Here is a 16014-nt window from a genome sequence, read left to right on the forward strand (position 1 = left end):
TTCAACAACTTCTGGAGAGAATTTTAATATCAAATGTATTGGCATTCTCATAGCACATATCTAACAAATCTACAAAGGCAATCCTTTAATGTTATAAAACCAGTTTAGAAAAGTTTATACACAACTTTTGGTTTTAAATATCTATAAACCAGTCAATCTAAAAAGGAACAAAGTACTTTATGATAAAAACTAACTTTAACATAAGAAAAAGCCCAAACTATTTGTCATAAGGGAACATTGAAAATATGCATCAATTAAAAAGGTGTACAAAAAGGGCACACATTTTCGCATTTTATCTTTCATCTGTCTTAGAATAAATACACAGATTATCCCTGTAAGTAATGCTGATGATGTGATTTAGGTGATGAAAGCCACAAAACCTCTGGGATGAGGGGGACAGATGTTGGTGGGGGGTAGTGACAAACCACAGAATTAAAGTAGAAACAAAGACAAAAACCACAAAGTAATTGCACTAGGCTGCTCACAGCTATACAGAAGGTAACTGCGCTCAGCAAACTACTTTGTTTTAAAATTGTCTCTCTTCTCCAGAAAGAATGCTTCCTGGTTTGAGAAACAATGGTGGGGGATTTTTTTGGATGACTGTACAGAACCTGAAGTAATAACTGGATTTTCCAAATGCTAGGTTTCAGAGCTGTCTTGAGGGAAGGGGCCCTGAGAATTCTGCAATGCCATAAAAACGTTCACATCTTTGGGTTGCCCTCAATTTTTATTTTAACTCTCTAACCTACTTGCAGCTTTAAGAGCTCTGATTTTGTAGATACGTTTATGACACAGGTGGTTTTGGTGGTTATCTGACACACGGTCTTTCTGAAGGGTGCGATGACACTGAAGTTTACTTACAGTGGGGAACAGGAGAAAGCATCCTCTTAAAACAGTCACCTTTTATCGTGCAGTAACTACAGAAAAAAAGTGTGCACACGTCAAAATGTTATTGAAGTTTTATGTGATCACTGTTTGAGGAAAAACTACATAAATATGTATTAAGACAATGATAAACTTGTGCTAGTTTATCAAATCAAGTCTGAGTTCAAACACTCAAATATTCGGGCATCTTTACTCAATTGTCCTGAGCAAAGTATAAATTCTGTTTGTCTTATATGTAAATTACATACCTTAAAGACATATTATATGTAACATAATGACCTTTTTGAATGAAAATGGCCTTATTTTTCAGTAAAACACCTCAAACTTTTGAGGTTGTTGAGCCACAACGTACTTGCCTTTCTAATGCAAGTGATACCATAAGATTTGCAGGTATAACTCCCAAAAATAAGGTGAATAGGATTAAAAAATCTACTGCCTACATGGGTTGTATTGGCACGTACTTTGAGAGCAAGATTTCTTCTAAAATCTGGTAAGAAAAAAAACTCTTCAAAAATACTTTAAAAAAATCCACTCTCGACTTTAAGAGATTTCAACAGTCACTTTCAAGCAAATGTCTTCCACTCATGGCAATAAATTTTTATGATGAAAATGCTAGGGAGGGAAAAAAATAAAAATAAAAAAAACCAACTCAGCAGCCTCAAGTCTTGGCAGAATTTTCTGACACATGCAGACAACTTCTGTATATAATCAGAAGCAAAACAAAAAACACATCTCTAAAGAGAGTCCATATTAGATCCTTAAATTAAAACAATACATAGTATTCATTCTATCTGTATGAGCTGCAAAATCGAGACACAGTATAGGATCAAAATCCTGTCTTCAGGCCTGAGTCCTACATGATCATCCATGTTTATATACAATTGTAAAGAACAGGCTCCAAAAGATGAAAATATTATTACATCCTTGTGGCACATACCTGTACGCAGCTTTCATATTCCAAGTAAAGAATCAATTAGCAATCCATATGTATTAGCTTTAACTTACATATTTACACTTTTATCTACAACCTTCTCCTTTCCCCCCCCAACTGCATTCTATGACCACACAATCCAAATGAAAAAAATTCTTTAAATAAATACACACTGAACAAACAAAATACTTCTTGTGGTTCTTTTGTTTTTTCTTCCTTGCAAGGCAGAAAGAGCCCAAACGCTGCTAAGCAGAGTTCCAGTTACTTTATACAGCAATGTTCTTTGCCAGGTCTGGCTTATTAGATTTATTAGCTGCTGCTGCCACTATGCTGTTGAAAGTGCAGTTGCAAGATCAGGTCTCGAATTTCTTCTCTTTTGCTTCTGATCAGCTGACGAGGGAACCACTTCTCCAGATGCAGTGGCTGTTCAAAGTTAACTATGGGATTCTGGTAACAGAAAAAGGAATATTTACAGCATGAATTTCCTAAAGCAACCTTCAAAAAGAATTTCCAACCCTTTCATTACTGCTGAGACCAAGGAGGCACAAACAAGTTTCCATGAGACAGTGACAGGCTTCAAAGTCAAATTCCAGTTCCTCCATGGTAATCACATATATACATACCCTTACCACAAGCTACTCATGGTAAACACCAAACAGGTTATCACCACTTCTCTTAAAGATACATCAGTATAAGCACATATTCAAGGCAGATTCCATATACTATGATATAATTAGACATACTCTTGATATCTAACAAGGGACAGATGCACTTTGGTCACAAAACACACATGTACAATCACACTATAGGGAAGGATCAAGCATACAACAGTTAAGCATGATGAGGTTTTGTTGCCTCAGGCATGTGTTTTTCTGTCATGAGCTGGTCTGACAGAAGACAACAAAGAAGCAAGAACACTGCTAGCAGTTTTAGCAGGACATGAGAGGGGGAGAATTCGGAACAAAAGAGGATAGCAAACTGAAATGGCTGAGAGATGCTGGCAGCTTTGGCAGTAAGACCACAACACCACATCCGATTTGCCAAAGTCAATTTTTTTCCCCTTCCCCTCTTCATTCTTTTGCCATGCTTATATCTCACCGCCTCCTTCCTTTGAATGAAGTAGTATATGAGAAATTGAAAAAGCAAAGCAAAAAACACATCATGATTTGCGGTCTATGAGCCCTGGTATGTTTAGGCCAAGTTACAACCACCTTGTCCTGGCCTTGCTTCTGCAAGCAGAACATGACCGCACTGTTAGAGAATGGGCAGTTCAAAAGCATTGGTAAAGAATTTCTTTTTCCACCTACACAAGAGCTCAACTCATCTATCACAGAATCACAGAATGGTTGCAGATTGAAGGAACTTTGGAGGTTACCTGGTCCAACCCCCCTGCTCAAGCAGGGCCACCTAGAGCCAGTTGCCAGGACCATGTCCAGACAGCTTCTGATTATCTCCATGGAGGGACACTCCACAGCCTCTTTGGGCAAACTGTACCAGCACTTGGTCACCCTCACAGCCAAAAAAAAGCATCTCCTTAAGTTCAGAGGGAACCTCCTGTGTTTCAGTTTGCATCCATTGCCTCTTGCCCTGTCACTGGGCACCACTGAAAAGAGAGGGCTCTGTCCATTTTGCACCCTCCCCTCAGCTATTTGTACACACTGATAGGATCCCTCCTGAGCTTCCTCTCAAAGTCCCAGCTCTTTCAACCTTTCCTCACAGGAGAGATGCTCCAGTACCTTAATCATCTTTGTGACCCTTTGCTGGACTTGCTCCAATAGTGCCACCTCTCTCTTGTACTGAGGAGACCAGAACTGGACACAGGACTGAGGAGAGGGGAAGGATCACCTCCCTCGAACTGCTGGCAACATTCCTCCTATCATAGACCAGGATACTGCTATCCTTCTTTGCTGCAAGGACACACTGCTGACACATGTTCAACTTGGTGTCCACCAGGACCCTCAGGTCCTCTTCAGCAAAGCTTCTTTCCAGCTGGGTGACCCCCAGCATATATTGGTGCCTGAGGCTGTTACTCCCTGGGCACAGGACTCTACACTTCTTGTTGAACTCCATGAGGTTCCTGTCAGCCCATTCTCCAGGATCTCGAGGTCCCTCTGGATGGCAGCACGACACCCTGGTGTATCAGCCACTCCTCCCAGTTTTGTGTCACCTGTGAACTTGCTGAAGGTTGCACTCTGCCCCAACATCCAGATCATTAATGAAGATGTTAAACAGGACTGGACCCAGTATTGATTCCTGGGGTACACTGCTAGTTACTGGCCTCAAACTGCCTGCCACTGATCACCACCCTCGGGATCCATCCAGTCAGCCAGTTTTCAATCCAACTCACTGTCTGCTTATCCAGCCCATACTCCATCAGCTTCTCTATGAGGATCTTATGGGAGACAGTGTCAAAGGCCTTGCTGAAGTCCAGGTATACAATATCCACTGCTCTCCCCTCATCTACCAGGCCAGTCATTTCATCATAGAAGGTTATCAGGTTGGTCAAGCATGACTCCCACCCGTCTTTGTGAATGCATGCTGACTACTCTCAATCCCCTTCTTGTCCTTCACATGTCTGGAAATGGTTTCCAGGATTAGTTGCTCCGTTACGTTCCCAGGGATCGAGGTGAGGCTGACCAGCCTGTCGCTCCCCAGGTCCTCCTTCCTGCCTTTTTTGAAAGTAGGAGTGACATTTGCTTTCCTCCAGTCCTCTCCCGGTTGCCACAACGGTTCAAATATTATCGAGAGTGGTCTCACAATGATATCAGCCAGCTCTTTCAGTACTCATGGGAGCATCCCACTAGGGCCCATGGACTTATGAATGTCCAGTTTAAGTATTCCCTAGCGTGATCCTCTTCCACCAGGGGTATGTCTTCCTTGCTCCAGCCTTTCCTCCAGCCTCTAGGGCCAGGGACTCCTGAAAGCCAGCCTTGTTAATAAAGAGTGAGATGAAGAAGGCATTCAGAAGCTCAGCTTTTTCTATGTCCTGTGTCACCAGGGCCCCTGCCCCATTCAGCAGCCAGTCCACATCTTCCCTACTCTTCCTTTTGCTGCTTACATAACTATAGAAGCCCTTCCTGTTGCCTTTGACACACCTCACGAGATTAAACTCCAGTTGGGTTTGGCTTTCCAAATTACATCTCTGCATGCTTGGACAGTGTCTCCATATTCCTCCCAGGTTACTTGTCCCTGCTTCTGTCTTCTGTATACTTCCTTTTTATGTTTGAGTTTTGCCAGGAGCTGCTCCTCCATCCATGCAGGCCTCCTGACATCTTTGCTTTACTTCCCGTTTGTTTGGATGAACTGTTCTTTAGCTTGGAGGTGGTGTTTCCTGAATATCAACCAGTCTTCTTGGACCCCTCTTCCCTCCATGGCCTTATCCCATGGAACTCTTCCAAGCAGATCCCTGAAGAGGCCAAAGTCCAGGCTTGTGATCTTGCTTTTTGCCTTGCCCCTTCCTCTCATGATCCTGACCTCCACCATCTTATGGTCACTGCAGCCAAGGCTGCCTTTGACCTTTACATCCCCAACCAGACCTTCCTTGCTTGTGAGTGCCGTCCAGCAGAGCACCTCTCCTCATTGGCTCCTCTATCACTTGGGTCAAGAACCTGTCATCAGTGCTCTCCAGGAACCTCCTGGATTGCTTATGTCCTTCTGTGTTGTCCCTCCAGCAGATGTCAGGGTGGTTAAAGTCCCCCACAGGGACCAGGGCCTGTGAACATGAGGCTGCTTCTAGCTGTCCCATAGGAGGCGTCATCCACTTGTTCTTCCTAATCAGGTGGCCTACACCAGATGCCCACTACTATGTCACCTATATTAGTCTGCTCTTCAATCACTACCCATAAGCTCTCAGTTGGCTCCTCATCCAACCCGAGGCAGAGCTCCATGCATTCCCGCTGCTCTCTCACATAAAGGGTAATTCTACCTCCTCTTCTTCCCAGCCTGGCCTTCCTAAAGAGCCTGTATCCATCCATCACAGCACTCCAGTCATGTGAGCTATCGCACCACGTCCCCATGATCTCAGCAAGATCACAGCCATGCAACTGCACACAGATCTCTAATTCCTCACATTTATTCCCCATGCTGTGTGCATTAGCGTACAGGTGCTTTGGAATGGCAATCTCTTCCACTACAGAAGAAAAATCTATCCACTGGCCAAGGCCCCACACAAGGCCTTCCACGCACAGGACTCTCAGAGAGAACACGGACCACATGTATAAGCAATAAAACAAGGAGAGCCAGTCAACGGACAGAGCAGGAGGGCAGTGCACTGATCAGGGGGAAGAAGAGTTGGGGACACTCTAAAAGACAGTGCCTGAAGCCCAGAATCTGCAGATGTTTAAAGGTATGTGCTGAACAGGAAAGAGAGGCTCACTTAGCTCTGTGCACTCCCTTTTAAGGATTCTCCTCTCCCTCTCTCTGCAGAAGCTGCTGCCTGCAGAACCACGCAAAGGACAATGCACAAACTGACCAAAGTTTTAGAGGCTACAAGAAGAGATGCACAGAAAAGATGCCTTTGTAACGTCTGTAGGCCAGAAGTGTGTAAACTAAATAGACTCCAAATACACCCAAATAGTTACGGATATTGAATGTGTCAATGTAAAAGCAACATTAAACTACAAGGTCAGAAATGTTTGCCAGCAAACGCAGATGAGAAACTATCTGGCTCCAGATACCAAGACCCCTGCCACTACTTGACGAGTGGGTTTTATCTCCTCCTCCTCAAATGGCTTTGACACTTTCAAGGCTGAGCATCACAGGCTTTTGTGTCTGGCTATTTCCCTCAGAAATAGTTTTTTGGGGTTTAAGGTGATTTTGGGGAAAGGGGAAGGTAGTTTCCATTTGTACCTGGAAGAAGCTTTCCACATATTGCAGCAAATAGACCCCACAATCACTGCTGTTATCTTGTTTAGGCACTCTGGGACACAGGTCGATCATAGTTGATTTATTGAATTCTCGATGTGTTTTTCGTTTAGCTTCCCATTCCACTTCAAGGTACCTACAAAAGAAAGCAAACAGATTAAATACTTGAGAAAACTCCCAAGCTCAATGCATTTTGGGGTACTACTCAGTATTGTTCTGGAGCTGGCCAAAAAGCTAAAATAGCTTTAACCAATTTCTTCCACAGAATCTGTCAAAGAAATTCATACAAGGAACAACGCAATTTCCACTGTCCAATATTCTATCACACTCAGAGGCATCTCTACCACATAATATGCAATACACAAAACAGAAAGATGTATGACATTATTTAAAAACAAAGTTTTGTGCTGAGTTTCTCCAAGCTATTAGGATACCAGGACATTTTTAAACCTTAACTAAAGGAAGAAGTCAAGTAATCTTTCCTGGCTATCACACCGATTTTTCCTGGGTTCATCCTAGGAGGCCAGCAGTGGTTTTCTAACCGAAGCAAACCATTAAAAAACCCTTAGAATTCACTTTACAAACAACTTCAGTTACAATTGCACCAATATAACCCTTGCAACCTACTAGTATACAAGGTATATAAAGACTTGTTAAAAACCTTAAGGGACCACTTCTTTAATGATTATGACTTATTTGTTATCAGGCTTTTCTATTGTTCTTGTGCTTCAGTAGCAACTCACTGATCCCACATTCTGGGCTGGCCACTGACTTTGAAGATGGGATTGAAAGCATAAGGGTCTGATTTTTCAAAGGCAACAGTTACCTATACTTTTCTGCTGACTTTAGTCAGAGTTGCAAAGGCTCAGGGCTTGTGAAAAATCAAATGTAAGGTCTGACTTAATGCATGTATTTTTTTATTCCCTAAAGTCAGACCGTATGTTTGATTTCTAAAAGCCCGAAGTCCTTGCAATTCTGAGAATAAAAATACATATAGAACACCCAAAACACCTTTGGGGAAAACGGCAACAGTGAAAAGGCGGCAAACATGAAACAATTCAAAGATGAAGACAGTTCAGTGAAGCACATTCCCTAGAAACTGCAAGTACCTATGACTGTAGACTTTAAAATTAATTTGTTTGAGCCGGATCACTGCCCAAAACACAACAAAAATCAACTCAAGGAAAGAAGAGGTCACAGAACCTCTGCATCTGTTTCTTAAACTTCTGCTTTCAGAGTGTAACTGCAAATTGAAGGAATAATAGGTCTGCTTCCCAAATTTCCCTGATCTCACAACTCCATAAACCACCTCTTTGTTTTCTGACCTTTCATGACATCTCTCTGAACTCCAGGAAAGCACTCTCTCTGGAATTTCAACCTGAGGAGTAGCTCAAAGCATAGAGCACTAAGTTAATACATTCCACAGAGATTTAAAAAACAAACAAACAAGCAAAAAACCCAGCTATTTCATCCTTCCTCCCAAGACACACATGGTGGGGAGGCCTCTCTGTCTAGGGAAAAGATGGTTTCACAAAAATTTCTGATTCTCAATCTAACCCTCACACAGCATTCTGAAGAATTTATTTTTACAAGAAGGATGTACTATTTGGTTTAGATTTTTGTTCCTTTCAGTGAAGTGGATACAACAGAGAACAAAAAGAACAATTCTGTTTAGCTTCAAATATTTAATATTAGCAACTTTTTAAAAAGTTGTTGATAGATGTTAAAAGCCATTAGGAGTGTGTAAAAGTACTGAAAGTTTGAAGACATTCTTCCAATACTTATCTACTTATCACATAAAAGACTGAATATATTTTTACTCTCACTTTACAAAACAAATAATACCATTCCAATATAACTATACTGACACATCAAGCTTTTAGACAGCTTCAGTCTCGTTTCTACTTTTTTGCACATAGATAGGAGTGGATTTAACACTAATTCTGTCATTTCTATCAAAAAAATGAAGCTCAGCCCTTTGGAAAATTAATCATTTAAATTTCAAAGTATTCATTTTAAAGAATCTGTTTTTCTACCCTTAAAAACACCCTCCATTACTGAACTGGAAGGGATTAAAAAAACGCAAAATCCCCTCTACTTTTTTTTTTCCAATTTCAAAAAGTGTCCACTTTACAATTTTTGCATATCTGGGCTGCAGAACAAAGACAGGCTTTTCACACAAGCCTCTGTATTGCTATTACAATCATCTTTGTCGTGGCTCTTTATGGATTTTCCTTTAGCATTAGAAACATACACCTTTACAGAGAAAGCGATTTTGAACATAGAAATATGACCAGCAGCATCTCTTTCTAATAAATAGAAACTGTAGTTACTTACTCTCTCAAAACCTGAACTGTTTTCTGCACGGAACCAGCTTTCAAAGAATCTAAGATGAGTATACAAGGCCTGTACACAACAAAAACAAACAAACAAATCATTGTAGTCTTTTATTACCAAAACTACTGAAGCAAATATTTTGTTTGAATACAGCTTAACAAGAACATCAATATCTGAACAAACATGGAAAAAAATGGACAAGTTCCTACAGCCATGGCTTTATGACAAATAACTGAATGACTGCAGAATTTTGTAATATAGTTTAATGATACAATATTAGTATGAAAACGGAAACGTACCTTTTACAAATCTGCCTTTTGGAATTACTTAGGGAGATCTGGGAGAAAAGAAAATAAAAATAACCTTAAAACACCTACAACAATTATAAACTCAAATGTCTTCATAGATTCAAAGGTAAAGCCAGAGAGGTTCCCATTTCAGAAAGGGAGAAACTGGTAAATAATTTTTAAAAACACGTGAAAGCATAGCATAGGCAACACAGGTAGGCAAAGGAGGACTTTAGGCTAATTCAAAGTGCCTTGCACATGCTGCAGGCCACGCAAACATCAACAGCTGCTGCAAAAAAGATGATGCAAAATCACTTGGTCAAGTCTCAGAGCCTTCAGAAATAGAGTAATGCATGTTTCCTCTGTCAGTACAAAAAGGCACTTACTTTAGAAATACCTGAATCCAGGACTGAAGCAGAAGTAGCAATTTCATTGCCACCTAGTACAAAAGAACAAATTAAAAAGTCTTAAGAAAATATTTCCTAGCGGAAATATTTTCCTTTTCAAATTCATGATTATTAGTATTCAAAATACGATAGTGAAGTATAAACTAATTTTGCTTCCCTTCTGAATGTTCAAATAGCAGAGTTACTGAGGGCCTTCCTTCCCGATAAAATTCTTACTCAAATCCAAGAACTTCCCACTCATGATGGGATCTGAGCCACTGATTCTACATGTCCCTTCCAGCATTCTCCAGAGTTGCAGACAAGAAGAATGCAGTGCAGTCCTTGCTATGCATGGTAATACAAAAACATATTACATCAATCTTGATGTGAAAGATACTTTTTAAGACATGATCTCTCTCCTTCAAGGATTAAGGCACTATTAGAACTGTATATGGCTTGACATAATTTTCTTCTAGACTACCTACCTTTTGAGAATAAAATTCTGTTAGCATCCATTTCTTCTTCATCCTTGCAGTTACCAGGAAAGGCCAACACTGAACCAGTTCTAGTGTTCTCACTCTCTGACGGAAGTGGAGACTGTTGAGGCTGGTGATACAATGAATTTTGATGGGGACGCTCCTCATAGACAGCTTCTTCTAACCAAGGAAAACAGATAACTGCAATGTACCAATGAGACCTGTCCAGCAGTGGGGAGAGGGGGGGAAAAAACATCAAAACTGTGTAACATTTGGTTCTGAAAAGGATATGAAAAGTTTTTATAACATTGAGAGCTCATGGACAACTGTTCTGTGACACATAACCATTGTTGCCATGTTCCTTCATGGCATCTCATACCAATCCTCTCACTCATTTTTCACTTTGCCTTGTGGCATAACAGCATAAGTAAGTATCAATTCCTTTAAAAAAACCCAACAAACCCACCACAGCAATTTATCAGTGTCTCACCACCCATCCCACACTGTTAAAAAAAAAAGAAAAAAAGTAATAAAATAATCTGTGATGGTGATCCCAGTTCTGAATATAGCTGAGGGTATGGCATGCCTCCAGCCTTATCTCTTTCTGCGGCCGTTTTGCATATGTAACTCTCAATGACTATTCAGTTTTACTGGAGTTTCCATGTGCAGGTCAGTTATTCAACCAGGCCAAGCCACAGACCATGGAAGTACTACTCCTGATCCATTAACACTATGAGTTGCTGTGATTTCTTTACAGAAATATTACTTAAGTGCACAGGAATCACCATAATGACACACAAATTATTTTGAAAAAATACATAAAAGCAATTTTCAGTAAAACAGAAAACAAAGATGCTAAGTTTACTGAAGACAACTAAATAGTGTAACTTTTGAAGAGACTTCAAAACTACTCATTCCACACCTGTTACTTCTTCAAAATCTAATGTGTTCATTTCCAATGATCCAAGCTTACAGCCATAAATCTTTTTATCACCACAACATTCAAATATTTCTGATATTTAAATCTTTAAATATCAGAAAAGGTGTCTAAAACACATAGACTTACTCCTCGTTCACAGGCACAAAGATATAATCTTTGCTGAAGATGTTTATATGACGAGTCCATGTTCTTACTCTTCTGTGTCTTCTCTGTGCCACTCTGCAGAAACCAAATGACAATTGTTGTTCGGATTTGTTCTTTTTAGTTAAAGCAAGGTATAGGGATTAGTACTCCTACATCTTCCAAATCCCTCAATGGGTTTTTCTGAAATTTCCCCGACAGAGAAAAAATAAATCAGCACACCATTAAGCCCAAGTAACTAACAAGCCATTTCCAAACCATCTTAAACTCTTCTGGAAAAAATCACCCATAGATTTGAAAGGACTTCTTGTGGTTATTTATCCAGTCATTATTATTTACCATACGAAATGCAAAAATCTCATCTAAACACCAGCCAGTGTAAAAACAGATCTATAGCAATTTACAAACATCCATGAATTAAACTTCACAATACCACTTTTGAAGGCCTGTCTAAACAACCTTATCTTTTGAAGGAAAAAGCTAAATGCCTTGCATAGGGTCATGCAACACACCTGTAGCAAAGCCAGAACTGAAACAGATTCCCTCCAGTCCTGAGCTTTAAATGCTGAAGGACATTTCACTTCCAGTCCTACAGACGTAAAGCATGAGGACAGGATACTAGGAGAATAAAAAAAACTTGAGAAGAAACCTAAATTTAGTTTCAACTTTCTTCGTTTGCACAAGTTGAAATAGAAACCAACGGTTCATAGAACTTGCTCCTATATGATCTGAAAGCAAAATTCACTCTACTCAGGAGACATCCCTATTACCATTCTGATTCCATCCTGATCTGTGATCAAGAAACGTAACTTCAGTGGAGGAGGAATGGGAGAAAAGGAGTGAGGAATGGAAAAACAAGCTGCTGTGGGACTCTGCATGGGCCAGCATTAAGTGAAGACTTGCTACAAACTTCCTCTGCTACGTGACTCTAGAAGCACTGGGAACTTAAAAGGGGAAGGCCGTTTGCAGCCTGGGAGAGCACCTATAGAAGGAGCTTTCTCACTCTACTGCCTAAGCAGTGTGAAGAAAGAGAAGCAAAGGGTCTTTAAGTTAAGCAGCTACATCAGTTGATATTAATTTCATTTACAACAGTACAGAGCCCAATTTACCACTATCCATTTATCCAAAAAACCCCTCAGAAACAAACAAAACCCACTACCTGTAATCACCAGGTAAGTATCTAAGCCCAAACACAAAACTAGAACTTCCAAAGCTATCTCCTGATCCAGAGCAGCTACAGTCCTTGAAACATGGTGAATTAAGAGTGCCATTCTAGTTCCTCAAGAAGGTTATGGATAGTCATGTAAAAGGATGTATGGATAGCCATGTAAAAGGAATCAGATCAAGGCACAACAGCATTCTTAACAAGAATAGTTTTGTCTCCGCCTCAGAACATTCAGGGTCAGAAGACAGTAAAATGATGGAATACATTCTCTCAAGCACAGCTCCTTGAATTTTTGAGACATCTTTGAAAATACTAGAGAAGTTGCTTTTTTTCCCTTTAACATAGCTTTCACCCAGCAGTGACTCTAACACGAACAAGATAGCACACTTCTTTGTGCAGGTGGCCTTGTTTGCCATTAGAATGAAAAACCTGGTGACTTCATGGATAACAGAAGAAAAATCACTTCAGAGAAACAGAAAAAAAAACTTTGATAAGCTGAATGATGAAAACAGAATGAAAGTTGCTGGCAGATCATCACTGTAAGTGAAGTGGCAGGGCAAGCTCCACTCTCAAACATTAGTGTTGAGGAGGAACGGAAAGTGTGCTAAGGATGGTCCTACCCTTTATACAGTCTTAGCTGGAAACACAAAGTGATACAGGGTTCTTGAGCTCTTAATGACACCTTTTTTGTGAAACTCTCCAATTCCAGTGCACTTAAGTGTTAATAAACAAGTGTGTAAACTTTGTATGTAAGAAAATTTTCTTACTAAAAATTTGGACAATAATTTATTACCAATATGTTTATTACCAAAATGAAATATGTGGTAAATCTAAAAATATTTTTAGAAGTGCAATTTCTTAAAATGATGCATACCTTGCAAAACGCTGAGTTTATAATAAAAAGATCAAAATACATAAATAATTGTCTGAAGTACAGATTCAGATAAAGTTGGAGCAAGGTGATAACATTTTCATTCATATTCAGTATGAATCACATGTAGATTTTAACGAAAAGCACCCGTGTGCTTAAATTGTGAGTTACAACATTTAACCACTAATCCTTTGGAGAACACTGATTACTATTTTATGTGCTAATTAGGAGATGATCTGCAGAACTTCCAAGTGGCATCAACAGATAGCTTATTTCTGGTCATAATGGCATCTAAAATGAACTTACGAAACTTTGAGATCCCCCTCAGAGTTTTTTTCTGTCCTGGTCAGGCACTTATAGAAGAAACTGCTAAAAATGTGTGTACGATCAGCAAGATGTTTTGGTGCCTTCTCCAACAACAGGTATCTACCAAAGAAAAAAGAAGGAAATCATTAAATTCCTTTTCTAGAAAGTACCATTACTGATAAAAAAGGACAATTATTTTAATGACTTATCATACTCAGGTTATGCTTACTATCAGTTGCCTTCACAGCCGCTAATCATGCCAAACTTTTCTCTCTACTCTATTTTCAATATGCACAAGTGGACATCATCAGAGTATGTAACAGCCAAGCAACTACTAAGAATGCAGTTATTTTTTATCTCAGGTTTGTGCTCCGGTATTAATACTGCTCAATTTATTTTTAGAGTTAGGTTTCTAGCCCTTGCAATTAAGACAGGCTTGAAAACCTAACCAAGTACAAGCCTGTGGAGTGTTATACTCCTGTATATACAAAAAGCGTAGAACAGTTCAGTACTATAAATTGTCCATTTTACTTCTACACATTATACATGTGAAAGTTAAGGCAAATATTCTACAGGTACTCGTTCTGTGTGATTTTACTGTTGATCACTTTACTATAAACATCAGCTTGAGTGTTTATTCTGTCATCCTAGAAGGCCAAAGCTCTCATAATTGCAGTCATCCTACACAAGGTGCCTCCAGCTTCACCTGAAGACTTGGGCAACACAGTCATACATGACACAGCCTGCAACACAAAGAAAACTGAGAATGTGGGAAGTCTAACAAATTCAGAAAGTAGAGGGGTTTCTGCAATGATTGCATTAAATTCCTTTATTCAAATCTTCCTTTTCTGGCGAGATGAAGCTACAGCTATTGAGAGGACCACACTGCACGATTTATTTCTAGTTTAGAGCAAAATACAGGTGGCTTTGCTGTAAAACCACATCGAAACACTCTGGTACACGCTTCCTTTCCCACTCCTCTAGACAAGAAGTTTTAACTGGCTTCCTATTGCTTGTAGTTACCGCAGCCATGCTAGATGCCAAGAAAAATGGAATTCTTGCAGACAACCTTCAAAAGAGCCAGAATTCTGCTTAGGTTTAAGTCAGCATAAGGAAACCAAATCTCAGCTTTAGGGAATGGTGGCCCACAATGCTGGTTCTGGAAAACTTGTTTTCACAAGCAACTTTAGCAGGATGGCATGAAGCAGGTAAGCCCTGCACCACTTCCTCAAGAAGTATTAGCTGTGTTCCTTTCTGCAGGAGCTGTGCATCAGAAGAATTCCTGAACCCTCGCACAGAATAGCACAGGATGCTCCACTTCATGCAAACTTATTAAATAAACTACCTAGTACAGACCCTCTACTTTGTTCAACTGCCTGCTTAAAACTGCTCAGCACTTTCTGTTCTGTGAGGTCACCAAGAGGCTTTTTTCCCCCAGCTATTCTGTCTGGATTACATCACAGACCTTTAGAGGGACAAGAAGAATGAAATTGAAACAAATGAAACTACTGAGAATAGATAAAAGCTTTAAAAAAAGCCCAACTTACAAATTCATCATACTGTTACTTCTAAAATTGTTGTATCATATTTAGTGACCAACATTTACAGTAACATTCAAGTCCATATCAGGTCCCAAAAAGAAAGGTACAATTAAGGCTGTGATTACTTACTTAAGATAGAAATCAATGATGACATCATTGAGAAACTCTCCATATTCTAAGCACTCTAGGTCTTCTCTTGTGACTCCCAGTCCTCCTTTTGCAGGTGGGGGTGGATAAACAATTAAACTAGAAAACACAAATCACGTCATAACAGTGACAAACTGTGTTTTACATAACATTCTTCTTTGTATGGCTGTTCCACGTATAGAAGATTTTCTAGAAAACCTGTTAAAAGTGGTAGTTCTCAAAACTGTTGACTAACTCAAAAGTCCTTTATAATTTCTTCCTCCAATAGTTAAGCATTACAAAAGAAATATGCACCCCACTGCACGCTTAAATTCTGAGAAAACTTTTGAAAAGGAGATTATTTTTCCCTCCATCTTGTTTTTCTATTTTTGATAAAAGTAATTGACAAATGGTTATATAAAATGGGAAGAAATACTAGGGGACATATTCTCAAATGGTATGAATGAACAGTGATTTTTCTGTTCATTAAGACTCCAATAAGGACACCCACATTTCCAAGCAGGAAACTGGGGTTTACGCAGCATGCAGCATTATGTACTGTAAGTGGTTTGAAACTGCCCAAGTTACTTCTAAAGCTAGTATTAAAAATGTATTTAAAAAGCTCTAGATTAACAACCGTATTACTTAACTGGAACCATGAACTGAGCATTTTTGCTGTTGCAGAAACAAAACCAACTGCTACACCCTCAGTAAAAACAGTGACGGCAAAAGGCAAGAGTTCTTAAGAGGAATTTACTT

General features: G+C 39.7%; 1 protein-coding gene across 13 annotated transcripts in view; it reads right to left on the reverse strand.

Annotated features, from left to right (window-relative positions):
• The window catches only part of SENP7 (SUMO specific peptidase 7), a 49015-nt gene continuing 33001 nt past the window's right edge, over positions 1-16014 (reverse strand). For 12 of the 13 annotated variants that reach the window (XM_076350019.1, XM_076350062.1, XM_076350053.1 and 9 more), the window contains 9 exons: positions 15259-15375; positions 13589-13708; positions 11232-11324; positions 10175-10386; positions 9690-9742; positions 9316-9353; positions 9017-9085; positions 6665-6815; positions 1-2263 (listed from right to left, as the gene is read on the reverse strand). In XM_076350019.1, coding sequence (XP_076206134.1) covers positions 2126-2263; positions 6665-6815; positions 9017-9085; positions 9316-9353; positions 9690-9742; positions 10175-10386; positions 11232-11324; positions 13589-13708; positions 15259-15375 — 991 coding nt within the window. In that variant the 3' untranslated portion in view covers positions 1-2125. Of the gene's footprint in view, positions 2264-6664; positions 6816-9016; positions 9086-9315; positions 9354-9689; positions 9743-10174; positions 10387-11231; positions 11325-13588; positions 13709-15258; positions 15376-16014 lie in introns of those variants that run through there. The other variant, XM_076350071.1, reaches the window with a different exon arrangement.

This window comes from Aptenodytes patagonicus, chromosome 1 (assembly GCF_965638725.1).
Source record: "Aptenodytes patagonicus chromosome 1, bAptPat1.pri.cur, whole genome shotgun sequence".
In the NCBI taxonomy this organism is placed as follows: domain Eukaryota; kingdom Metazoa; phylum Chordata; class Aves; order Sphenisciformes; family Spheniscidae; genus Aptenodytes; species Aptenodytes patagonicus.